The sequence below is a fragment of the Callospermophilus lateralis genome, chromosome 11 (assembly GCF_048772815.1).
Source record: "Callospermophilus lateralis isolate mCalLat2 chromosome 11, mCalLat2.hap1, whole genome shotgun sequence".
NCBI lineage: Eukaryota > Metazoa > Chordata > Mammalia > Rodentia > Sciuridae > Callospermophilus > Callospermophilus lateralis.
Window position 1 is genome coordinate 55,671,330 of NC_135315.1, and position 25,611 is coordinate 55,696,940.

General features: G+C 41.5%; 1 protein-coding gene and 1 pseudogene across 2 annotated transcripts in view; one reads left to right on the forward strand and one right to left on the reverse strand.

The window, feature by feature from the left end:
* The first annotated feature begins 1,241 nt into the window (after positions 1-1,241).
* The window catches only part of Arhgap44 (Rho GTPase activating protein 44), a 172,662-nt gene continuing 148,292 nt past the window's right edge, over positions 1,242-25,611 (forward strand). For both annotated transcript variants that reach the window (XM_076869168.1, XM_076869167.1), the window contains exon 1: positions 1,242-1,652. In XM_076869168.1, the coding sequence (XP_076725283.1) occupies positions 1,600-1,652 (53 nt within the window). In that variant the 5' untranslated portion in view covers positions 1,242-1,599. The remainder of the gene's footprint in view (positions 1,653-25,611) is intronic.
* On the reverse strand, positions 23,764-25,064 carry LOC143410269 (DNA primase small subunit pseudogene; annotated as a pseudogene).

Below are 25,611 nucleotides of genomic sequence, written 5' to 3' on the forward strand. Positions count from 1 at the left end.
AATAAGCAGAGGCTAAATTCACAATTAATTAAAGATTTCATGTTCACTCAGCCAAGACATGCCTCAAACCATCTTTTGTTCAGCTGGCCAGCAAGATCCTTAGAGCCATATTTAGGACATCTTGCAACTATAATCAACATATGCAAAATATCCCATTTTGAAAAAAAATTCTTTCATTCATCAGAATAGGAGTTCTGTTGTAGGAATAGAATTTTTCTCTATTATGCTAATTAGCATCATATTTGTTGTAGATGAATGTGACAATATACTACACAGTAATTTATATGTAATTTGATTACTGGTAATTTAACAAATAGATCTATTTCTTTGATACCTAACAGGCAGCACTATTACTCCATTAGAGATGAGAAAACTGAATTTTAGAGAGTTTAAGCAATTTTCCTAAGGTTATGTAACAGGTAGGTGGAATTCTAATATAGGAACTCATATCTGTTTGGCCCTACCACCCAACAATACCGTTATTATTTGATAAACAAAGTTAACATCAAACAGCAACCACCAATTTTTTTCCTGAGGATAATACCTGAAGAAAGCCACCACCCCTTTCCAAGAGACAACGGATGCCAATCCGTTGCAGCATAGAAAACTCTGGGGCAGCTGCATCTAATGCCACTTCATCTTCTGGTGGTGGCAGGGTGGTGGGACCAGAATCTAAGCCACATAGCAAAGCTGTCTCTGTCAAGTTAGCCAGGTAAACACGTTGCCACTGTGATTACATCTTTCTTCTATATTGGTTTCTGGTTACTTACTGGGTTTGGTGAAAATTAAGGCTGACACTTTTGGGATGCAATATTATGCGTGGTTCGAAACCTACCGTCAATTCCTGTGCCCCAAGTTTAACCCTGCCCAACATGAATGAGGTGACCTTATTAATAAGCCACGTACACGCTAGCATAGATCTATTCCCTGTGAATTGGAACAGGATTGCCTCACATTCCCTGGAATGCAATAAGAGACATGCTCATCCTGTTTTTTGCTATTGCATTCTTGGTTTGACTTTGTTATTTAAAATACATATATATTATATTGAATAATATAATATATATGTATATAATGTATATATACTTTACAAAAAATGGAAAAGAGCAAAGCCGGAGGCTAAGCCTCCTTCTCCCACCTCCACACTTCACTGCCCTTGCAAACTTTGGACAGAGGAAAGGTGGGCACAAACTACAAGTCCCAGCATGCACGGCGCTCTCCGCACAGGCGCACGGGGACCACCCGGCCAGCCGGCCAGCTTGCCTGCGGAGACTCCCGGGTCCGCTCGCCGGCTGGGGTTGGGGGCTGCAGCCGGGGAGGACCCGGCCGGCGCCGAGGGCGGCCCCGGGCGTTGCTATGAGGGCATCGCGGCGCGCGTGAGGAGGATGCGGCAGGAGGCGGCGCGGCGGCAGGCGGAGTAGGCGGTGGTGCCCTCGGGAGGGAGCCGCTCGCGGGCCAGACGGCTCCCGGAGGCTCCGCAGTGCCGCCGCCGTTGCCGTCGCCCGGGAGGCTCCGCGCGGGAGCCATGTAACCCTGCGGCGGATTCCGGGCTGCTCCGTCCTTCCCCAGCTCCCCGGCGAGCGCGGTAGCGGGGCCACGATGAAGAAGCAGTTCAATCGCATGCGCCAGCTGGCCAACCAGACGGTGGGCAGGTAGGTCACCCGCAGGCAGGCGGGCTGGTGCGCCCCTGCGAGGCTGCATTCCGCCGGGGCGCGCAGGTGATGGAGCCCGCCTGGCCTCCTTCCCTCCCTCCCTCTGGTCTCTCCTCGCTGTCCCTTACTCCGCGCCGGCCCCTTCCTGGGCTCTGCTGGCCAGGCGCGACCCCTCCTCTCTGAACTTTCCAGACCCCGGAGTCCTTCCCACTCGCTGCCTGCCTGTCCGGGTCTCTGGTTGCCAAGCGTAAAGTGTGACGCATCCTTTACCTGCGTCCCCAGCTGCCCCTTCACCTCGTCCTCCCTGCCGTTCCCCGGGACTCCCTTCTCCCTCTGGCCGCGTATCTTCCTGGAAACAGGTGTTTGCTCTGATTGTGCTGGAAGCAGCGGAACCGCAGTCGGTCTCCCCGAGATCCTTCCCCTCCCTTGCGCCGAGTAGAGGGGCTGCTTTGGGGTCCAGGGGAAGTCTTGGGCCTGATCGGCCTGCCCCTCCCGCCGGTGTTTGTTTTCAGGGACTATGGCAGTACGAGATTCTGGATCACTTTCCTGGCCGGGTTTCTTAAAGCGTTTGGTGGTGGTGGGGAGAGGATGGAGAGGGGGAGGGTAGGAGGGAAGAGAAGGTGCTGGTAGGCATGGCGCTGCTCCTTAGACTGATTTCAGTGTAGAGAGAGAGAGAGAGGCTGCAGAAAGGGAGGTCCGACTCCTTTGGAAGATGAGGTAAGCAGAAGCTCCAAACCAGGTAGGAGAGGGGGACAGAAAACCAAGGCCCCCTGAAGCTGCTCTCATCATGGTGAAAATGGGCTGCATCTGGGCCAGTGTCTCCAGGAGCAGCTCTGCGGGATGCCAACATCTATTAAGGTTACATAAGGATTCTGGTGGGTCTCTTCCAAAGCCAGACATTCTCCTGAACACAGGAATATTAGATAGAGGGGATTTTTTTTTTTTTTTTTTTTTTAATGGTGCTTCAGCTTCTGGGGAAGGATTTCCCACCGATGCTGTGGCAAAGGAATTTAGGTGTGCAGTTCTAAAACAATCTGAAAGCTAAGAACCCAGCCTTGGGTGCAATTCAAGTGCAAACTCAACACATGGAGAGCTCTCCACTAGGTTTACCAAGAAACAAAATACCTTTCTTGGGTGGGAAGTGGAGCTTGAACTGGCATCTAGTAGGGTGGGGGTGGGGAATTCCCTGGGGAATAGGGGACATCTAAACTCCCATCCAAGCATACTGCCCTAGTTACAGTGGGCATTTGAGGGCAGGGGATGCGGTGGCTTCTTATGCTTCCAGGGACTCCAGATGGTTTCCAAGTAACAATGTCTAAAATTGACTTGGATTCGTTCTTTCCTTTCCAAACACATGTGCTTTAACATGAGGGGGAATTTATGAATAGCAGAGGCAGATTAGCCCAGATTTCTGGCATGGTATTGCCACAAATATAGCCTCACGTGGACTCACTTTGGTATGTTGGATGCTGAGATAGTGTTTTCCTGGTACTCATTGGTTAGCGAATGACAGTCAAGCTGACCAGTCTTTAATGTCTTGGCTTCCCCTAGGTCAGTCCAAATCATTCACATATCAGACCAACCAAGTGATTGGGAGGTTCCTGAGTCTAGACATGGGTTGCTGTTTTCTCTTGCTCGTGGGATTTCTGTTCATTGCCAGAATGTAAGTGTTCATAGGGTGTTTATACTTTCTCCCTGGTCTCCCTGAAACACGGCTCTTGATTTTTGAGCCAGGGCATAATACCTTTACTCATGTACATGGAGGGAATGAAAAAGGGTGAGGGGAAATTGGGTTTTAGATAAAGTGGTCTGTCTTACTGATGGCACATTCTTAGAAGTACAGGTAGCTGGTCATTCCGAGGTGTTTACTACTTGTTTTTTGTGGGACTCCGCTGAATGAATTCTGTCTTTCTCCAATGGCGCCTGTTATATATGTCATGGCCCAGGTAAAGTGACAACCAGCCTGGATCCATTTTGATGAAATTTAGAGTAAACCTGTAAAGCAAGTGTCAGTTCATGCACCCTGTTGCTTGAAAGCTTCCAATGGAATCTCATTCCACTTGTCGTTCCCAGTCTCTAAGGTGGCCCTACAGGACCATATCTGATTTGGCCTCACTTTGTCTCACCATGCCCATTCTGTTCCACCCTCTTCTCATCTCTGAATTCCAGCTACATGGCGTTCCTTGCTCCACATGCTGAGACCATTTTCATGTCAGTGCTTTTATTCTTGCTGCCTTCCTTTTTTCCCTGCATGGCAAATGATGTGCTCCTCCTAGATGCCTTTTCTCCATTGGTCCATGAGTATAAATGAAAGGAGCAGCATTTTCTTTATCCTATTGAGAGTGTTGTGAGTCATGATCCTATGTGCATGGGAGTAAAAGGGCCAGAATTCACTTCTTAATTTCCTCAGTCAGTTGAAGAAGCCTTTAGGATTGGAAGTTGGGACTCTAGGTGTGGAATTTTAAAGCACTTTGTAGAGTTGCTTTGGCACATCACTTGACTCTTGTGTGTTTTGGAAGTGGTGACTTCCCCCTCTCTCTATGAGAAGACTAGGAGGTGAACTTCAGAGTGGACTTTCCTTGTGGCTTTTTACTGAGATCACCTTTGATCAGTTGAAGGTTCCAGAGGAGTTATTCTGAACTGAAAACTGCTAGGGATTGGCCCAAGTCACTGGAACAAGAGAGAGTTGCCCTACTTAAATGAAGTCTGTTGAGTTACTCCTGCTTTCCCCTGAATGCACAGGTCCAAGAGTAGAGAGGACTTCAGGGATGAAAAAAGTTAATAAAACTCATTGGATTTAACTGCAAAAAGTTTCCTCTTTTCCTTCATCTACTTCTGCAGTCTTTGTACATGATCCTTCTTGGTTTGAACTTTCACCTCTGTCCCTCTACTTCAGTCCAACCTTTGGGAAGGACTTCTTGGCCACCATCTGCCTGATGGTTAAGAGCTTAGGCTTTGGCGTGGGACATACTTGGTTTGCTGCTTGCTAATCTTAAGCTTACCTCATATTAGTTTCCTTTTCTGCAAAATGAGACTAATAAGGATTGCACTGTGGCAATTGTGATAACAATGGTGAGGTTACCTCCGAAATGTGCCACACAGAGTATTTAGCACCAGGAAGCTAGAAGTATCTTTGGGCACATGTTCTAACTATTATTGGATTATGTGCACTATGGCCTGCTCACATCCATTCACTCAATAAATATTTATTGAGTGCCTACCGTGTGCCAGCCACTGCTCTGGTTCAGGGAATATTGCAGTGCAGAACAAACAAAATCCCTGCTCTCAGAATCTGCATCCTGTTTATAATAGTTCAATTGTGTCATAATTTTTACCATTTTTCATTCATCTTCCTCATTAGACATTAAACTTCATAATGTGGCTCTTTCGTTAACGTATTATTCAGTTGCCAATGAATTTCAGAGAAACTGCTATGCACCAAGTATCAGGACAGTGTCCCTACCCCTAATCTTTTGATGAGGTTTATTGTTTGTTTCCTCTTCTGCTTGTCTATTCAATCTTCTGAAGACGTTAGTCTTCTAAATAGAAAGGGCTTCTTAGAAACTGATTCCAACAGCCACTGCAAATTGATGGCTTCAAATGGTTTGTGTGCTCTCATATGAAAATGGGAGATGTTCAAGGTGTCAGAGAGCAGGCAAGTAGCTATGGGAGGGATCAAGACTGGTGGATCGGGTTGGATTGCATGGTTTCAGAGGCTGTAAGTGGGGAGTGGAAGATGAAGTTCTGTCTCCAGAGCCCTCTTTTCTATTCCTAGACTGCTTGGTGTGCAAGAGGGACCTGAACAGGCCTTTGGTGACAACCTTGCCAAACATCACTGCTGCTGTGTGCCGCTTTCACAATTTAACTGCAGTGATCCGGGCATCAGCCAGTGGTCCAGAGCTGGATGCTGAGGTTGCAGCAGCCTCTAGGAGCTCTGGCACTGCAGGCATTTCTGCTGAGGCCAGAGATGACAGTGAAGATCTTTTCCTTGAAGGTTTCCTTGAGCCACTTCTCTGCCCTTCAACATGGGCCTGAAAAGCCATGACCCAATCAATAGGACATCAAGGAGAAGTCAGAACCCAGTCCAGATTAGTCATCGGGCCTCTTTGTTCCCTTCTTGCTATTTCCCTGACTGTGATTTCAGACCAACATAGGCCCAGCTCTAGGCTTCCTGTCAGTCCTGCAGGTCTGTCCAGACCCAAATCTGTCCTCCAAAGTTCTGCGTTAGAGTTTGGAGGCACAAACCTTACCCGCTGCTGGTGTGTATCCATATGAGATAACAGAATGTACTAAACCCCTGATAACCAGGCTAGCTGATCTGGAGAGAATATTCTTTGCTTGTCTTCTAAGCTCCTAACTGTGCAGGTCTGATGGGTGTTCCATGTTCTGCTGGACTGTTCTTAGCAGTCGGCATGAGGTTGCCTGGATTTCTTGCAGAGTTCTTCTCAGACCTGCAAGCCAGTGTGAGGAACCCATTCTCTTAAAGAGCAATTAATCATTTCTCCTCCCGTTTTGCCTCCATCAAAGGAATTCATCAACATCTGTTTGTATTTCTTTATGATGGGTGATAATGACCATTTTTTTTCCCTCTCTCTCTAGAAAAAGTAAATCAGTAACTATGTGACTAAAACAGTAATTCATGGTAGTTCATTTTAGAGGGGATTAGTAAGCATCCCTTTTATTGTAGTCAAAAGCAAATTACTTCAAGTGTTGTCAGGACAGTAAATAATAAAATTATGATTCACCTCTGTTTTGAGGTACCTATTAGTCGGAGAGATGATTAAGGGGAGAGGTGGGAGGGTTGGGACTCCCCCTTGGGCACAGGAACCTGGGACCCCGCTGCCTTAGGGTGGTTTGCTGCTGTCTAGCAATTTAAAATTCTCCTTTCTGTCCAGGAAGCAGATGTTTTTGGTTTCATTTTCCAACTTTAGAGCATATTTTTAGAAGAAATGTTTATTTTCCCACAGAATTCAATTTACTTTTTTTAACTTTCTTTTTGGTTACATAAGTAATATTTGTTTATTGTAGAAAAATTTTAAACTTATGGATGAGCAAAAAATGAAAAAAAATCATCAATAATCTCACTACTGGGGGCCACAGTTAATATTTTGGATATAGTTTTGAGTATTTAATGAGTGTATATATTCACGAGTCACTTAACTATAGGGATATTGCTAGGAGATTTCTTGGTTCTCTGAGTATCATATCTTCTTGCACTAAGATGGCTATGACATCACACGTTGATGTCATCTTATGGGACCACCATTGCATATGCAGTCTGTCTTTCACTGAAATGTCATTATGAGGCCCATGACTGTACAGTTTAAAAAAGAGAATGGCCGGCATGTGTGAGACCCTGGGTTTAAACTCCAGCACTGGAAAAAAAGAAAAAGAAGAGTTGCGACCATATACTACTCTGTACACTGTTTTTTTTTTTTTTAATTTTTAGTTGTATATGACACAATATCTTTATTTATTTTTATGTGTTGCTGAGGATCGAACCCAGGGCCTTACACGTGCTAGGCAAGCACTTTGCCACTTAGCCATGACCCCAGCCCTGTACACTGTTTTGTAAACTGCTTTCTGCTCCCTAGTATTCTATCTCGAATATGCCAATAACCAATAACTATACATAGCATAATTTCTCTAGGCAATGTAATATTTTACTGTAGTTAACAGATTTTTGTTTACTGATCATTTGGCAAATATTTCTTGGCAATTGGCTTTTCTAGGATGAAGTCCTAGAAGTGGGATTGCGGGTTAAAGAGTATGAATCTTAGAACTCTGTGTGTATATAGTTTATATATACAGATGTACACACACACATTATTTTTTTATTTTAGGTGGAATTGTCAGTCTTCTTTCTCCAACCCTATCAGAAGCTAATGTTATAGCTTTATAGCTTATATGGGTGAAAATAGAAAACTTTTCTTTTACCTCTTGCAATTTTTAGTGTGGTTGAGTTTTTTTTTTTTTTTTTTCTGGGCATTCATTGCCTTTTCTAAATTGCCTGAATATGTCTTTGGCCTGTTTTTCTGAAATCATATTCAGAACTATTTTCTTACTGACTTTTAGCTAATTTTTAATATGTAAGAATACATATATTTTACCACAGATATTTCCCTGTCGGTTTTTTCCCCCTCATAGGAATCTAATATTTGTGATCCTAAATCTATTGATTTATGGTTTGTGCTTCAACATTACATATGGGAACCCTTTTCTCAGCCCCAGATTATACCAATATACATTTTTATTATTATTTCTAATAGTTTTATTTTACCATCAATCTTTAATTTGCTAGTCATTAGTTGTGACATATGACATGAATTAGATATCATATTTAGTTCCCTTTTTTTTAATTAGTTAATCTACTCTTAATTTGAATAGTATAATTCGGCCATATTTACATATCATCATTACTATGCAGTAAAAGATTTCACCTATTTGTAGCGATTGCTAGGATTTCTAGTTTTTCCCTTTGTCTTATCAGTTCTGGCAGGAGTTTGTGATGAGCTCAGTGGCACAGTTGAATGACTGTAGAGTGATCCTTATTGTGAGTTCCCAAGCCTTGAGGAGGAGGAGCTGTGGGATCAGACTGGCCTATTCCCAGCTCTGGCATGGACTGGCTGCACCTTGGCTTGGTCATTAAACTCAAAGATTTGACTAAAGATCTTCTTTGTTTCCACCACGGCACATCTCCGAGTTGTTCTCTTGTGAATGAAAGTTGATCATACATTTTTGGCTATGATCACTTGTTTATTCTCTCCCAGTATTTTCTTAAATGTATATATTAAGATGGGTGAAATTAATGATTTTGCAATTTTGAATGCAATGAGAATTCTTCATTTGGGAATACAGTATGTTTTTTCAACTCAGTTTATGGTCCTATAAAGTGTTTTTTTGTCCATTTAGGTCCTGCACAATTGTACTTTCATTTTTAGATAATGTGTTCTTGCTGTTAATGTAGTTTCAGTGATTAGAATAATTTGTTAAGCTTTTTCTTGTTAGAGTATATGAAAGCTATTGATTTTTTATATCATTAGCAGCCATCTTCATGAACTTATTACTTTTAAATACTTTAAAAACACCGAGTCTATAGGATTTCTATAGGATAATCATATCTTCTGCAAATAAGAATCGTGCGTCCTCCTTTGTAGTGTTTGTACTTATTTGTTTTCTTGTCTAATTGCATGGTTTAGGAGAACTGTTGAAATAACAAGATGTAACATTAAAGATGAGGAATGTGTAACAATGACTCAGTGATTTTGTTTTAAAATTGGTCACTACTATATCTAATGTTTGTGTGGTTTGGATATTGTTTTAACTTTCACTTTAAACTGCACAGGATAAATTACAATGAAAAAGAAAAATAAGGCTTCCATGTCTTCCTATTAATCTTAAGAAATAGACATGATTATTTTGAGAGTTTTTTTTTTGTTTCCTAGTACATAATTTTATTCTTTTCCTTTGAAATTTTCTTTGGTACCAAAGTTAAATTTGATTTGTTATCATGGCCTTTACCAATAATCATGATAGCCTAGTGTGTATTTTTCTTTAATTCATTAATATTTATTCAGTGATTATTTCCATAATTATTTATCGAGCACTTGCTATGTTTTAGACATTGTTCTCTGTACTGGGAATACAGCAATGATAGAGTCCTTCCTAGTCATCCTTATTTTGGGTGTTTGAACCTTGACAGATTTTCTAATATTGAACTTTCCTTGCCTTCCTACAGTCAATTGGATAAGGGCTTGTTAATTTTGTTCTGTAATAGCTAGATTAACGTATTGTTTCATTTAAAATTTTGGCATTCAGTATTCATAAGTTCGAACATTTGGATCTTTCTTTTGCTATACCTGTCACATTTGATAAGTGTGTAGAAAAGAGTTGTTCAACATTCCTTTTTCTTTGGAATGGTGAGATGAGGAATCGCTCAGTTCTTTGAAGTTTGGGGATTGCTTTCTGAGGATGCATTTTTCTATGTAGCTCTTTGTCAGTTTCCAACTTTCTTTAATAGTCACTGGATTATTCATGTTTCCTACCTTTTGTTGAGTCACTTTGAATAACATTTTTATAGAAAGGCATTCATTGTATTGTGATTTTGATGTTTTTTTTAAAAGAATCTTTGGAATATGTATTTCCAATGTCATTCCTAACTCGCTTTCTCTCTCTTCTTTTCCCATTGACTGGTTTTGTCCCAGAGAATCCCCTTACCTCTGCAGTCAGCTCTTAGGTTTAATTTATGTTCTTTGGATTCCGTTTTCATTAGCTCTTAATCAGTACCTTTTTTTTTTTTTTTTTAGTAATCTCTGCTGTTTTAATGTCCAAGTTCTATCCTCCTGATTTACTTTGTATTATTATTATTATTTTTTTCCTAGTCTTCAATCTTCCATGTTGTGTTTCAGGGTAGATTAGACTCTGCCAAGATCTCAGGTGAGATCTGGAATCTCAGTGGCTTAACATTACAAGAGTTTATTTTAGGCTTATTGGAAATTTGCCTGGAGTGTGAGGGACTCCCAGGCAGAGCTGTCCTCCATGTAGAATTTGGGAATCTAGTCTATATTCATCTTCTCCCCCTCTTCCCTCCTCCTTCAGTACAGCTAAAGGTGAAGAGAGAATATAGAAATGGCATTCTGTCTCTTAAATGCCTTGGCTTGGAATTTGCAAAGGTTACTTCTGTTCACATTTCATTGCCTGGAACTACTAGTCACAAAGATTCCCTGGATAATTGGAGACAGGGAGTCTCTACCACCGTTAAATCAGAACCACTAGGAGCATTCTCTCCCTCTGCTCCCTGGCCCTATTATGTTTTCATTCCTTCTGTGCATCCTGTGGCCCCCTCTGTCCTGCCCTCTCCCTGGTTTCCAGGCCTGAGAAGCTCTGTGTCAATCACAGGAAGGTATCTATAGATTCTCATCCTCCTCCACATGAATTGGTCAGATCCATCAGAGTGCAGCAACATTAGGAAAACAAACTTTTCTCTTCCTTCTATTCACTGCCTCTCATGTCAAAATTAGGTGTGTGTGTGTGTGTGTGTGTGTGTGTGTGTGTGTCTTTTTTTTAATGCCCTCCCTATAATGGTGAGAATAATGAAGAGGACAGAAAATATCCTTCTACCTTACTGGAATGACACCTACTTTATCTGGTTAAATAAGATATGATATCCTTAGTGTAACTCCTGGTTATGATAAGCAGTCAATACATTTTAGTTGTTAGCACTGTCCCTTGCTGTACTGATCTCTTCGACACAAAGCATATATTTTGACCTTATTTATAATTTCCAAGTACTTGAAAATTACCACTTGAAATGAATATCCATTTTTTTTTTTCTCAAATCAAACTTTTCTTTGATTAGCCAAGAGCCTGGCTGGACTTGAGGTATCAATAATGGTAATGGCCTCTCTCATTTGATGCTGATGGTGACTAATAGGTGTTGTATTACTTGGGTTAGTCTGGGTTAAGAACCCCCCCTGCACTACCCGAAATCTCAGTGGCACAGAGGGCAGCCTTTTTAGACTGTTGTGGGCTCTGTACCACCCGTGCCTCTGTAATGGCACAGGCACAAAGTGAGGAAACAGTGAGTCCCTGGCTCTTAATGTTTCTTCTGGAAGTGACATTTGCCACTTCTGGTATTTCATTGACCAAAGAGAATCAGTTGGCTATACCAAATGAAGCAGAGAAAGGCATTCCTGACTTAGGTGTGAAAGGAGAAACTCAAAAGTCACATATGTGTCACCTATTATAGGAATCTGGCTGTATACTTTACAGGTATTATATTATTATTATTATTATTAATATTATTATTATTATTGTTTTGTAGTACTGGGGACTGAACCTAGGAGTACTCTACTACTGAGGTATATCCCTAGCCCTTTTATTACATCTTTAATTTGGGTTCAAGGTTTCACTAAGTTGCCTAGCCTGAACTTGAACCTGGTGATCCTCCTGCCTCAGCCTCCCAAGAAGTGGGATTACAGGCCTGGGACACCATTGCTACACCTGGCAACAGGCATTATTTTAATTTACTCATTGCAACATCTCTATGAATCGGTACTGTTTACAGTCCTGTTTTGCAGATGGTGAAAAGGAGGCTGAAAGAGGCAGAGCCTAACTTGAACTGCATCCTAAGTAGGTCAAGGTCAGACAACTGCCTTCTTCCAGCTCTTCTCTCCCTAGTATAGTTTCTCAGCAGCCTCAGGGCCCCTCAAGTTACTTCAGTTTAGGTGGTTTTAGAGATGCTAATTAACTGCTCCTGACTTGTATAAAAATAAAAATGTCACATTCATTTAAGATAATGGAATATCTTGTATGTAGCCTTAACCACAAAGAGCATAAAATAAAATTTCTGCCAGTAGAGTATTCTTTACTTTGTTTCCTTATTGCAGTTTCAGCAGAAAAGGTAAGAATGTACCCTTTGAAGGTTTTTTTTTTTCTTTCTCACTTTGTTGAAAGAACCAGCAGTTACTGTATCTGCAAAAGTCCCTTCAGACTGCTCCTCCTTGTGTTAACCAAATGGGGAACCGAAAACATACTTTCAAAGAAAGGAATGTAACAAATGAACAGAGCAACAAATGAACAGAGCTTTGAGCTCAGAGAATCTACCGCACACCTCTGCCTCCTCAGACAATGTGCCTGTAGCCACTTCGTTCTCCTGAGTGCTGTTTATTAAGTATGTCCCATGACATAGCTCGTACAGTACCTTACAGATGTCCCTGGGTAGCCCTTGTACCCATGCCAAGGTAGATTCTCCTATTTCCCCCATTTTCTACACTAGTCCCAGAGCAGGTGAGCTTGTGGCTGCTGATTGCTCAGTTGGTGACAGATGTCACTGGGGTTTGCTTGCAGATCTGTTGGCTCCCAGTATCACCGATGCTCTTTATTGCTATTCTCTAATGACTGTACAGTAGAGGGGGAAAAAGTGGAACAAAATTCTAATGTCTAATATTAATGGAATGAGTAAGTCAATTCTGGTACGTTTATACAATTGTGATTATTTTAGTGTTTTCTTAACATGAAGAAAAAATTTAAGGGTGTAGAGAAATGTTTAAAGATAAGGAAACAGGATACAGAAGTGCATACAGAGTTGAGATTGTACAGTATTCAAACAAACTGCATAGAAAGAACTGGAAGGGAATCAGGAAACCCTGGAAGTGAAGCCTGTGGTGTTTATCTCTGGGTGGGATTAGGACTGATTTGCTTTCTGTTGCTTATACTTTAACTTTCAAACTCTTTAAAATAAACATATATCTTATTTAAAAAAAAAAAAAAAAAAAGCTCCCAGGACTCAAAATGGACAACTGTAGTCAGAATTTCTTATAATATTTTAACTCTGGGGCCTTAACAAGTCTAAATACAAATATGTTGGAAGTTCTCTTGAGCCTTGGTTTCAAACATGGGAATCTCTTTATCAGTACTCTGAATTCAATCTCATAGGATAAAATAGTCTGCTTTTAGGAACTGTTGTGCCAGTAGCCTTTTAGATCATTGCTGATAATTTTCTTTGTTTTTGAGGACTGATAGATTATTTTACTTTTTCCTTTTTGCTTGTACTTTTTTTTTTTAAATGACACACATTTCTGGGGTACAGTATGATAATTTGGTCACATTATCTATATAATGTATAATGATCAAATCAAGATAATTAGCATTTTCATCTCAAACATTTATCATTTCTTGTTTTAGATGATACATAATATTGACATACTCATGGAGTGCCATGTGATGTTTGATATGTGCATACATTGTATGTAATGTTCAAATCAGGATATGCGGCTGTCTTCTTAAACATCATTTTTTTTTGGTAGTGAAAATACTTCACAGTCTGTTCTAGCTTTTCTGAAATATCCAATGCATTATCTGTAGTCTCCCTATGAATTCTAGTGTTCCATTGCTGCACATTTTAAAAACATAACACCTTGGAATATAATCTGTGTGACACGTAGCTAAGGACTAGTTCTCCTGTGATCAGTGAGGCTACTCGGGTGGCAGCAGAAGAAATAGATTCTGGCTAATTGAAGCAATAAAAAAGGAGTTTGGAAAAGGGTGGGGAAAGCCCTCCAAATCAGTGGAAGAGCTGGACTTTGTATCCTGGGGGTGACTACCAATTTCTTTGCTGCAGAGGCAACAGGACAGCCAAAGGGGGTCTTCCCAGTTGTTTCCTGTCGTTGGGTCACTCAGATGATTCACAGATTAGAGTTTAATTGGCCAAGTTTGGGTCATGTCTCCTGAGCATCCTTAGGAGCAATAGGAAGACAGGAAGTTCTTCTGATAGATAGTCCACAAAGATATCAATGAGGGAAGAGGCATTTGGCCAAAGGAAAATCAAGAGTTTCCTGCCCCCAGGATGGGGACGTGATGATGCTGTTCACTGTACCCCAGTGTTTACTGGCCTCTGTAATCAGGGGCATCAAAGGCCCCCTCCTTGATCAATTTGCCTGTGTTCTTCTGATACCTCTTTCCTGGCATTTGAAGAAATCATTTCCTTCTGTATTTCCAGTTAGTTACTAGGAATCTGTCTCCCATTATAGTTTGTCTGTGTCTTCATCTTGGTGACAGTCCCTGTCTCTCGCCTTGACTCTTGCAGTGACCCTCTTACTTGTACTCTTGCCTTGAACCTCTTCTGCCTTCCTGCCGTGCAGGCCAGACCGCATTTTTGAGCCCATGGATTGAAGAATGTCATTTTTCTTCTTTATCAAGTTTTGTTCTGTGGGAAAAGAAATTCTAGGACTGTGGGAAATGCTATGCGCTATAAATTTATCTTAGAAATTGACAATCCGTATTTGTGTTTAAGGCTCCAACCAGTTCTGCAGTAAAGAAAACTGTTGATCATTTGTACCTCTTAGCATGCTTTTAGTTATTAGTAACAGATGTCATCATTTAGAGTGCCTTAAACAATAAGGAAACTGTGTCATTTTTTTTAAGTGACATAAAATTGGACATATTTATGGGGTGCCATGTGATGTTTCAATTCATGTGTACATTGTGCAGTGTTCAAATAGCATTCAGGAAACTTTACTTCAGATCCCAGGTCATTTAAAAGTAGGTAGGCCAGGTGCCTGTGACTTGGGGCACCTGCTGTCTTTCTGTCCATTTGTCTTTGGTGTCTCTTATTGGTGTTTTACTTTACTTCTCAGGCTGTTTCAAAGGTCAAGATATGGCTGCTCCCAGCAACTAAGGTGATTTGCATCTATGTAAACTAAGGAGGAGACAAGAGAGAAAGAAGCAGCCCAAATGGTCCTGATTGTGGGATAAGGGTCCTTTCTCTAGTCTAAGCCAATTTATTCCACATTTGGCTTTGGCCCTTTACACATGGTGGCAGGAAAAGATGTGCTGGGCTGACCCAGCTGTAGCCTGTGTCTTTGATTCCTTAGTGGCTGGGAAGGTAGGATTATGATGATGGACTTAGGTTCCTCTAGACCCCTTCTGGATTTGGAGGTGGTAGTTTCCCTACCTTTTATAGTCATCTGTACATTCCCAGCACAGTGTCTGAAATATAGAATTAGAAAGGATTCAAGGACTATTTGTCAAATTCATTTTCAGAGTTCGTCACCCCTTTGGGTCCCTTCCCGTGATTGATGGCTCCTTGTTTGTGCTTCTACAGCACTCTGTTCTCTTACGTATCTTTCTCTTCCTACTTTGATTTCTTGTTACTGTTTCTTTAGTTTTCCTCACTGGACTGGAAGCTGTGCATGCTTGCAGGGATCAGGACTTGCTCATCTGTGTCCTGTCTGTGTCATCAATAGTGTTTTGCAAAAATCAGGCATAGGTCCTTATCTAGAGTATGGAGCTATGCGCTGCTCTCAATGATAGATTAAAAAAAACAAAACACCTCTTAAATTGAAGTTTCTCATGCTAACTACATAGCCATGAACTTACAATCATGTCTTCATGATTTCCAAGATTGTTCTATCCTAGTAAAAGTATAATGTGGCTTTAGGAGGAGTCCCTGATAATCTGTCTATAACTCCAAAGCACGATTCTCTCTTCTTGAGCCATGCCTCTGCCATTGCGGTCATTCGCGTCAAGAGGAATGTGGAAAACAGGACAGCTTAGGAGTAAGGAGGCCATTCCTTAAGCAGATGTTTATTGACCACCTACTGTCACAGGTTGGGTTGTCCTTACAAAGCAGATGTTGAGAATCACAAGCAGAGTGCTAATTAGGAAGTGCCCTTAGCAGCGTTACATATGGAAGAAAGGAAGGCAGACCCAGGCAGGGGGAGTTAAGTGTGATGCATTTCCCCACAAGCACCTTCTGCAGGTTCTATGTTAGCTTCTGAGCTGGGGTGACTTCAGCATTGTCCTTAGTTGAGAAAGAGGAGCTGAGTGAACCTTTATACCTTTGCAGATAGGTGTAAAAACGTTAGTCATTGCAATTAGGCTTTGTTTGTGTTTTGGTTTGATCTAGAAAGTATACCCTGAAAAACTCATGTTTCGAAAGCATGATCCCCAATATAGCAAGGTGCAGAGGTAGAGCTTTAGGCAGTAAGTAGAGCCGTAACCGTATCAGAGGATTAATCCACTTGCTGCATTAATAATTTGGATGGACTCCTGGGTGGTAACTCTAGACAGATGGGTATGCCTGGAGAAAGTAGGTCACTGGGGATGTGCCTGTGGGGAATATATCTTGTCCCTGGCTCCTTGCATGCTCCCTTGGCTTTCCAGCTGCTATGAGCCGTCAGCTTTTCTCCACCTTACCCTCCTGCCATGAAGTCTCACCTTAGGTCCAGAGCAGTGAAGTCGGCCAACCTTGGGCGGAACCCCTGAAACCATGATCCAAAATAAAAATTTTCTTCTCTAAGTAGTTCTTTTCAGATATTTTGGTCATAGCAATGAAAAGTTGGCTACTATGCCCTGGAAGATGGTACTATGGTTTAGGTATGGGGTGTCCCCCCAAAAGCTCATGTGTGAGGCAATGCAAAAGGATTTAGAGGTGAAATGACTCGGATATGAGACCCTAATCCTAATCCATATGTTAATCCACAGATTGGGACTAACTGGTCACTGGGATATATATTTTGTCCTTGTTGAATAGATAGAACTCTGTTTCTGCTGGTGTGATGTCTTTTGCCACTTCTCACCACCCTCTTCCACCACTGATGTTCAGGGTCATTTGGAGCCCTGAGGAGTGGAGCTGACTGCCTGTGGACTGAGACTTCTGAAACTGTGAGCCCCCAATGAACTTGTCCTCTTCTAAAATTGTTCTCATCAGCTCTTTGGGTCACAGCAGCAAACCAGTTGATGAAAGTGTGATGCAATGTCAGCCCCTAGGGTGGGTTCTAGGATAAGTTGGATACAAGGCTTTTATTCCCATTGGGGACTCTGGTGTCAAGTCTACTGTCACCTACTGTGTGTGAGGTCTACTGCTAGAAACATGAGGGTGGGAGAAAAGCAGTTTGGCTGTTATAATAAAGTCGGTGTTTTGGAAGATGAGGTGTTCGTGGGGGGATAGGACCATAAGTGCATTTGGTTGGAGTGATGTTTGGGAGGACGTCTTGAGAGTAAAACCTGAAGAGTAAGTTAGCAGGTTAAGGAAAGTAGGGATGGCATGAGTCACTGCCAAAATAAGTGCAGTGTGGTGCTTGCAAGTAAGTAAAACGAGTTCTCTCTGCTTGAAGTATCATTGGGAGAGGGGTAAAGTTTGTAAATAGGATGACCGTTTTATGTGTTATGCAACCCATGGTATTTCTGAGCAATCACAGAATTATTAATACTGGAGCCAAGAGGTGAAAACCTAGGCCAATTGTCTGGTCAACCTAACTCATACAACTTGATTAGGCAGAATTCGGAATCTGTCCAAGCATCAGTGGTTAATTACTGAGTGGCCCTTTGACCTTTCCTTGAAGTTTTTGGGTCATAAGCATGGATTCTGATGTCAGATTCCCATCGTTTCATAGTTTGGCTCTATCATTTACTCGTTGTTAAATCTTGGACACGTCAATTAGGTTTTATCAGTCTCCGATTTCTTATCTGAAAAATGGGGACAATAATCATTCTTACCTTTATGGTATTATTTTAATGATTTGAGATATACACATTACTTACAATAGTTCCTAGGATAGAATAAATTTGCAGTACGAGTGCCAGGCTACTCTTATTCTTTTGAACAGGGGTGGCGAGGTCAGATATGGGGTTGAAAGGGATTGCTTTGGAGACATAATGGAGATCCAAATGGAGGCAGCAAGACTAGAGTGAGAGAGACTAGTTAGGATATGATACTGTTAATGAGGAGACCAGTTGGCACTGTGGTTTGGATGAGTGTACCCCAAAGAATCCACATGTAAGGTGTGGCCCCAGGGAGATGGTATTGGGGTATGCTGTAGACCTTTAAGAGGTAAGAACTTATGGGAAGTCTAAGGTCATTGGGGACTCTAAGGTCCTTGAAGAGGATTGTGTGACCATGCCCTTCCTTTCTCAGCTCTATGGTTCAAGATGTGAGTACTCACTCAGAATGTGTTCCCCCCATGATGTGCCCAAAGCAGTGGGGCTGCCCAGACTTGGGCTTGAACCTCCAAAATTGGAGGCTAAATAAACCTTCTTTTCTTCATAAGTAGTCTGTCTCAGGTATTTTGTTGTAGTAATGCAAAACTCATTAACACATTAGGAAATCCTACTGAGGTGATGAGCGTCTGCATCCTATTGGTGGCTGTGAGAAAAAGAGATGTGGAGAAATCCCAGAAATTATTGAAATGTTGAATCAGGAGCCTTGGTGGAACTTCAGAGAACTGCAGGAGCTAAAGCTGCTGCTGAGGTTTGGGCCTGGGCAAATGGTGGATGCTCCTGATGGTCACTGAGAAGGGACCTGTGAGACTTGGCAAGGGGAGAAGTCCAGAAGGAGGCTATTATAAGGCTCTGGAGCTTAGGAGAGAGGTCTAGGGGAAGAGGGAGTTCGGATTCATCAACAGGCAGGTGGAATTCAATTGGGGAGGTTGCTGAGATCAAAGGAGGGCAGAGGAACGTCCTCATGGGCATTGGGTAGCATGGAAGCGAAGGGATTGCACAGGCTTTTCCCATTCTAACTTCCAATCTTAATCAGAGGGAAATCCTTGCTCTCCTCACCGAGTTTTCACAGGCTGCTCTAAGAAATTGTCACAAACTAGATGGCTTACAACAACAGAAATCTGTTCCATTACAGTTCCGGATGCACTAAGTCCTACATCAAGGTGTCAGCAGGATGTCACTCTCTCTGAAGGCTCTAGGGGAGAATGGATTCCATGCAGCAGTATAATAAAGGGTGTCTTGTCTTTGTCCCCAGTTCCCAGTACAGAACTTGGGAAATCTTTGCAATTTCTTGAGTGATAGGAGTGTCTATATTATGCTAATAAGATGACTCATGGTGGGAAGCATTAGATAGCTTCAGGAGAGGGGCTGGTCATCAGAAAGACCAACCCTATTATTAAAGTGTAGGAATTTGGGGGCTAGTCTAACATTCTTGAGGAGGGGAGGGAAGGGGAGGAGAACTGGAGATAGGGTTCATTTCTGTGGCCAATGATTTAATCAATCATGCTTTTTGTAATGAAGCCCCATCTCAAAACTCTAGACACCTAAGCCCTGTGCAGCTTCCTAGCTGGTGAACACTTGGATGTGCCAGGAGGGTAATACACTCGAATTGCATGACGAGAGGGTGCTGAGCTCTGCATCTCCTCCCTCCCCTAGACTTTGCTCCATATAGCTCTTTTATTTGGATGTTGCTGAGTGGTGTCCTTTGTATAGTTATATCCTTGACATAGTTATGTCCCACATATATAACAACATATATATGTAGTTATAACCTGTATGACTTCATGTATTTGATTAGAATTGTAAATGTAGTGCCTTCCGTATGTTCTATGAGTCAGACTAATGAATTATTTCATCTGAGGGGTTTGTGCGAAGTACCGAATTTGTAACCAGCTGGGTGGAATTATTTGGATGCCCAAAACTTGTGATTAGGATCTGAAGTGGGGGGTGGCATTTTGTCCGGAAATTGTTGGATCTGTGCTAACTCTGGGCGGTTATTATCAGAATTGAACTGTAGGCCATCTAGCTGGTGTTAGAGAATAGTGTCTGAACAGATTCACCTTCCTTTTAGCAGCTGGTGCTGCTAGGATCCTCGGAGCTCCTTGGCTTATGGGCACATTTCTCCAGTCTCTACCATCATTACCACATAGTGTTGACTCCAAGTGTCCCTGTTTCTGCGTCTCTTCTCTTGTAAGGACACCAGTTGTATTGGGTGAAATGTCTACCCCATTCCAGTAAGACCTCCTTTTTTTTTTTTTTTGTGATACTGGAGATTGAACCCAGGGGTGCTTTGCCACTGAGCCACATCCCTACCCCATTTTATCTTTTGAGACAGAGTCTTGCTATAAGTTGCTTAGGTCCTTGCTAAGTTGCTGAGGCTGGTCTTGAACTCGTGATCCTCTTGTCTCAGCTTCTTGAGTTGCTGGGATCATGGATGAGTGCCTTTACACCTGGTAAGTACAACCTGATTTTTTTTTTTTTTTTTTTTTTTTAACAACTGTAATTCCAACTAGGTCCACTTCTGGGGTTTCTGTGGTTAGGATTTCACATTTTTGAGAGAAGGGTGGGGCACAATTTAACCCATAATACCTATAAAGTACACATTTCTCATTCAACACATAGTATTTTTTTCGGGGGGGGGGGGCTGCCAAGCTTAGTGGTAGGAGCCCTGAGGCAAACCCCTAGATGAGGAAGTCAGAAAGTCTTGCCCTGGAGGGTTTATTTTCCATTAGGGAAAATAAGATGTAAACATATTACAGATTTTTGAAGCTAGTTTTTTAGTTTTCGTGTATGCACAAAGTAGTATGAGATGCTTCAATGGGAGGGCAGGATTGTTCTGTAATCAGCCAGGTTTCAAGGGACAGAAGGTGAGCTAAGTTGGATTCTGGAAGGAAGCATGGGATTTTATGAAGGAAATATATAAATGGAGATTTAAGCTCACCAAATGCACAATAGCAAAGGGGCCATGCAAATCTAAGACATGTGTCTTGAATGTGTGTAGAATTTATTCTTTAGAAAATCAGCTCATTAACTAGATTGTGAGATGTCTATGGATGGAATACTCTCTGAATCAGATCTGGATGCACCAATCATCTCCAAGATACCCTGACAGGGGAAGAGCAAGATGCAGAATAGTGTTTATTTTATTTGACCTGATTTCTTAAAAAAAAAAAAATATGGAGGGAGATGAATGCGTTCCCAAATGTGCATAGTTAACATGCTTGTAAATGTAGAGAACATCTCTGGAAGAATCTAAAAAATTGCCCACAGTGCCTGGGGATGACTGAGGACAGGGAAAGGAAGGGGCCCCACATTTCTCAATGTAGGTAGGAGCTGGCTTCAGTTCTTTTTAAAAACAAGTTACTGTTTTAATCGACTTTACTTTTTTTGCACTTTGGAAATAAAAAGCAATAGACTTAGAGAGCCACAGCCCTCCTATGTTCTATTAAACTTCCTACTTTTCCAGAGTGCTGCTTTTTATCAGTCCACTCCTTAAACAGTTGCAGACCTCATGTGGACATGCCAAGGTCCTTGGTTCACAATCCCCGATTCCTCAGATTTCTGACCTCTCACTATTGGCCAAGGCTGCAGTCAGACTAGTGTTGTTAGAGTGGCTCTGCACTCTCCTACCCAATCTGTCGTGTGTTGTGAATTCGCTTTGTGCCCATAAGGAACTGCACACACCCATCATTGTGGTTCAACACCCACAAATGTCTGGCCACAGGAATACACGGCACCCAACTACCAAGACCCGTACATGGGCAGGTTATCCCCAGACAGACACAGGAAGGCTGGGCCCTGCTGAGAACCAGCGTGGACCTGGATCTCACTCTCTTCATGGCTCACTGGCCTGTCTGACTTCACCCATTTGGTGTCTTATGTTTGGATTTCTTCTCAAGGTTCAGAAGAGCAGTTATTTCCTTCTCTACCCAGGGTATCAGTGATGTTTTCTTTTTTTGCCAGTTAAAAAGCTCAGTGGTCTACAGCCGTGTTTACCAGGCTTTCTTAGTGTTCCTTTTTGATAAGCCTAAAGTGCACATTCTCTCCTCAGTGCACGTTCTCTCCTTTTTGGATCAGATTCTGATACACCTTCCCTTGGGTGGTCGGGAGCGTGCCAAGTCACACACCGTTTTTGTCATTGTGCACACATCGACGATGCTTGTTTTTGTATTTTTCTGTTATCTTGAGAAGATATACATAAATTTATTAAGTCCGGAAGCAAAGACAGGGAAACTCATACATAAATGGAAGCATAGATGCTTGCATATATATGTGTATATACATATCATATATGCATGTTTATAAGCATACATGTTATATCCCCATAGATACACAGGACAGATGTTTCTAGTGGTTTTAGTTCTTCAGTTCTGCCTGGCACAGTCCTCAACTGGGGTAACCCTTATTTCTCTCTCTCTCTCTGTCTCTCTCTCTCTTATTTTATTTATTTTTTACCTCCTGCTCTCTGTTTTTACTTTTGATATATTTTCTCTCTCTCTCTCTCTCTCTCTCTCTCTCTCTTTTTTTTTTTTTTTTAAAAAAAACCTCCTTTACATCTTATGGTGGTAGATATTCTGAATTGATGGTAGCTGTTAGGGTCAAGGTTGTGAGAGAGCCACTTAGCTTTCCTACTCTTCACACCCCACCCTACCTGCATATTGTGCATGGGAAACCTTGGTTTCATTTCCAGTGAAACTCCTCCCACCTGCCTTTATTGCTCCTCTCTCCTGGTTTTAGAGAGAAGTCAGGATAAAAGGACTCTGCTAGTAGGTTCTTCTGATTTTTAAAGAGACCCTCGTCTCCTGGGCTTCTGTAGAATATGATAGAGAAGCTCGGGGAGCAGGGTACCCAGGGCCATGCTGAAGGCACCTACAGTGTGCAAACTTATCTATAGGTGCCTTTTGTGTTTTCTTTCACCCTCAGGGAGGGAAATAAAGAGTTTCCCCATAGTCAGTAAATGTTTATTATGTCCAATGCTGGGAAAAATACAGAAAGAGACTTGGTGAGGTAGAAAAGATTGGAATAGTGAACAAGATAACATAACATATAACAACTTTGGATTGTGTAAAGGGGAGTTGGGAGGGGGTAGGGGTTGTTGGGGATGGAAGGACAGAAGAAAGAGACAGACATTATTATACATGTGTGATTACACTAGTGGAGTGACTCTGAGCCATGTAAAGCCAGAGGAATGAGAAGTTGTGCTCCATTTGTGTACTTTATGTCAAAATGCATTCTACTGTAAAATAAATAAATTGATTAATTTTTTTAAATAATTACAACAGGTTTTATTTATTTATTTGGTACTAAGGATTGAACCCAGGAGCGCTTACCCACTAAGCCATAGTAACAGTCCACTATACTTTTTTTTTAAAAAAAAATATTTATGTTTTAGTTGTAGTTGGATACAATATCTTTATTTATTTTTATGAGGTGCTGAAGATCGAACCCAGGGCCTCTTTCGGGCTAGGCGAGCTTTCTAACGCTGAGCCACAACCCCAGCCCTAAACTTGTTCTTTATGGTAGACTAATTCAGTTGCTCTCTGAGGGAAAAAGTAGGAGCTACAATTCCCAGTAATTGTACAAAATACTATACTTGGCCCTAATAATTTTCATCTAATAACTCCTATCTTTGGAACTGAAGTTTTGGTAGGTTTAAATGCCCAGTTTAAAATAATTTTTAAAAAGACAGGCAATATCAATATAAATATAAATAAACAAAATTAGGAAGTGATTGAATATATACTCTAGGTATAATTAACAAGTGTCCAAGACTTAAGGACAAAGCTGTCATTTACCCCATAATATAGAGGCAATATCCAGTGAGATGAAATGGAAGTATATTACTGTTCACTTACCTCTCTATATGCCAACTGGTAGAACTATTTGTGTCAGAAGCTTTGGAATTATCTTTCTTTAATATTAAATTTTACAAAACTTATCTGCATTTCACTTATTAATTGCTTTAAATTCCTTTCACAAATTTAACAGGAGTCTTTTTAGTGGCCTCAGGGAATCTTTTCAACATAAATTATTTCTCAAGAAAAGGAAATTCTGCTGTAAGCATTAAGACACTTACATGGTTCTGCCATATTTATTAAATGACTCTTCAAGTATTTGATCCTTGCTTGCAGGTAGACGATATCCACATTTGTTTGAGAGGAGATGTTGTCTTCAGAAAGCTTTTTGTAAATCACTCTTCTTGAGAAGTTCTCCTTTTCGTGATTTATCCAGGTTTTCAAGAAACTGTTCAAATACTTTCACATACGGTGCCAGACTGGTCTTCTTATAATCTTTGGTTCTATGTTTGACATCAGATTCAGCTTCAGTCTCCTCTTTTTTCCTTTTCATTAGTAAAAATGACATCCAGTTCATGGCAGATGGAGCTTATGGCTGGAACAGTAAATGGGTCAAACTGATCCACTTTCTGTAAATCAATAGGCACAGAAATTCGACCTGTTTTTGGATGAACGCTAAAAGGGCTCTTCAGTAAGTGATTGATTCCTTTGCTCACGTTGATCTCCAGCCGTGGAAAACAGTACTGGAGCATAATCTCCCACTCTAGCCAGGGTCCACATTTGTCATTTTTGATATTCTGATTCGTGCTGGCTACTCTCTTCAAATACTCCCATCTCTGATGTGAACTGTGAGACTTTTGGAATTTTTTTTGAAGATCTTCATGAATAGCCTCAGGAACAAGGGCTAAAATCTTATCCCAGCTTTCTTTATTTTCAAGAATAGCTTGATCAACCAAGGCATACTCTTCAAAGTATTTTTTTTTATTATGTTTATAGATTTCCTGACAAAAGGATGAATTTTTTCATTTAGGTGAACTTTCTTTCTGACATCTTGGCCACCCTTTGCAAGACTCAAATACTCAACTATCCCAGAACGTACGACAGAGGATAGCTTGCTAACTGATTCACCACAAACCCAACAATGAACACCTCTCCTTCCAGAATATACCCAGAGCCGATGCTTAAATCCAAAGTCCTCCTTTAATGCTCGGTCAATGATATGGATGGCCATTATTATGAGGGTCCAGCACTTAGAACATATGTCTGCAGAACTCCGCACATCATCATAGTCTGTCATGTCAATGTCAAACACCCGTTCTTTTTCCTGAGCCTGCTTCACTGTATTGTGTTGACTGGGTCTGTGGGAATACACCGTGCCTATATCAATCTTGTATGGATTCATTTTCTGCATCTCCTTTTCCAGATCACTCTGGTTATTGAAGGATTGGTAATGAATGTAAATGTCGTCTTTCAACGTAAATGAAAATTCACGGTGTTGAAAGTGATTCTTTACCACTCTGCCGTAGTTGAGCCGGCGATAGTACTGGGAGTAGGGAAAGAGTCTCCAGTAATAAAGCTTAAGCAGCTCGGGCAACTCGGCCAGGTCAAATGACTCCATCTCAGCAGGGAACTCGACCCAAGCAGGAACGCTGCGGGAATTGGCGGGAACCGCACAGTCGGAGGTTCCGCCATCGCGCCTTGATTGAATTTAAAAAATGAAGAAATAATGAATCAAAGATCAGAAGGATTTCAGGTGGATGAGTGGAATGATCTCTGGGAACTATAATAGATGTATGGGTATGTGCTGCTTTAAAGACATTTCAGTAAACAACGACTGCCTATAAGATGGTATCCCGCAAGATAATTAGCTAGGGACATTGTAGCCTTCTCGCAGTTATCTTAGTTTAAGTAAGTATATTAGATGATGTTTGCAAACAACAAAGTCACCTGAAGTCGTGTTTACCAGAGTGTATCCCTATTATTGAGTGACATGTTCCAATATAAACTATGATGCAGTTAGAGTCCCGCAATTCATCTTAGAAGAGAAGGGTAAGAGATTTGCTCAAATTCAAAGCAAATAAGTGGCAGACTAGAACCCAGTTGAATCCAGGTCTGGCCCAGATTTCCAGCTGGCTCTTGGGTAGATACAGATAATGCTGCAGAAA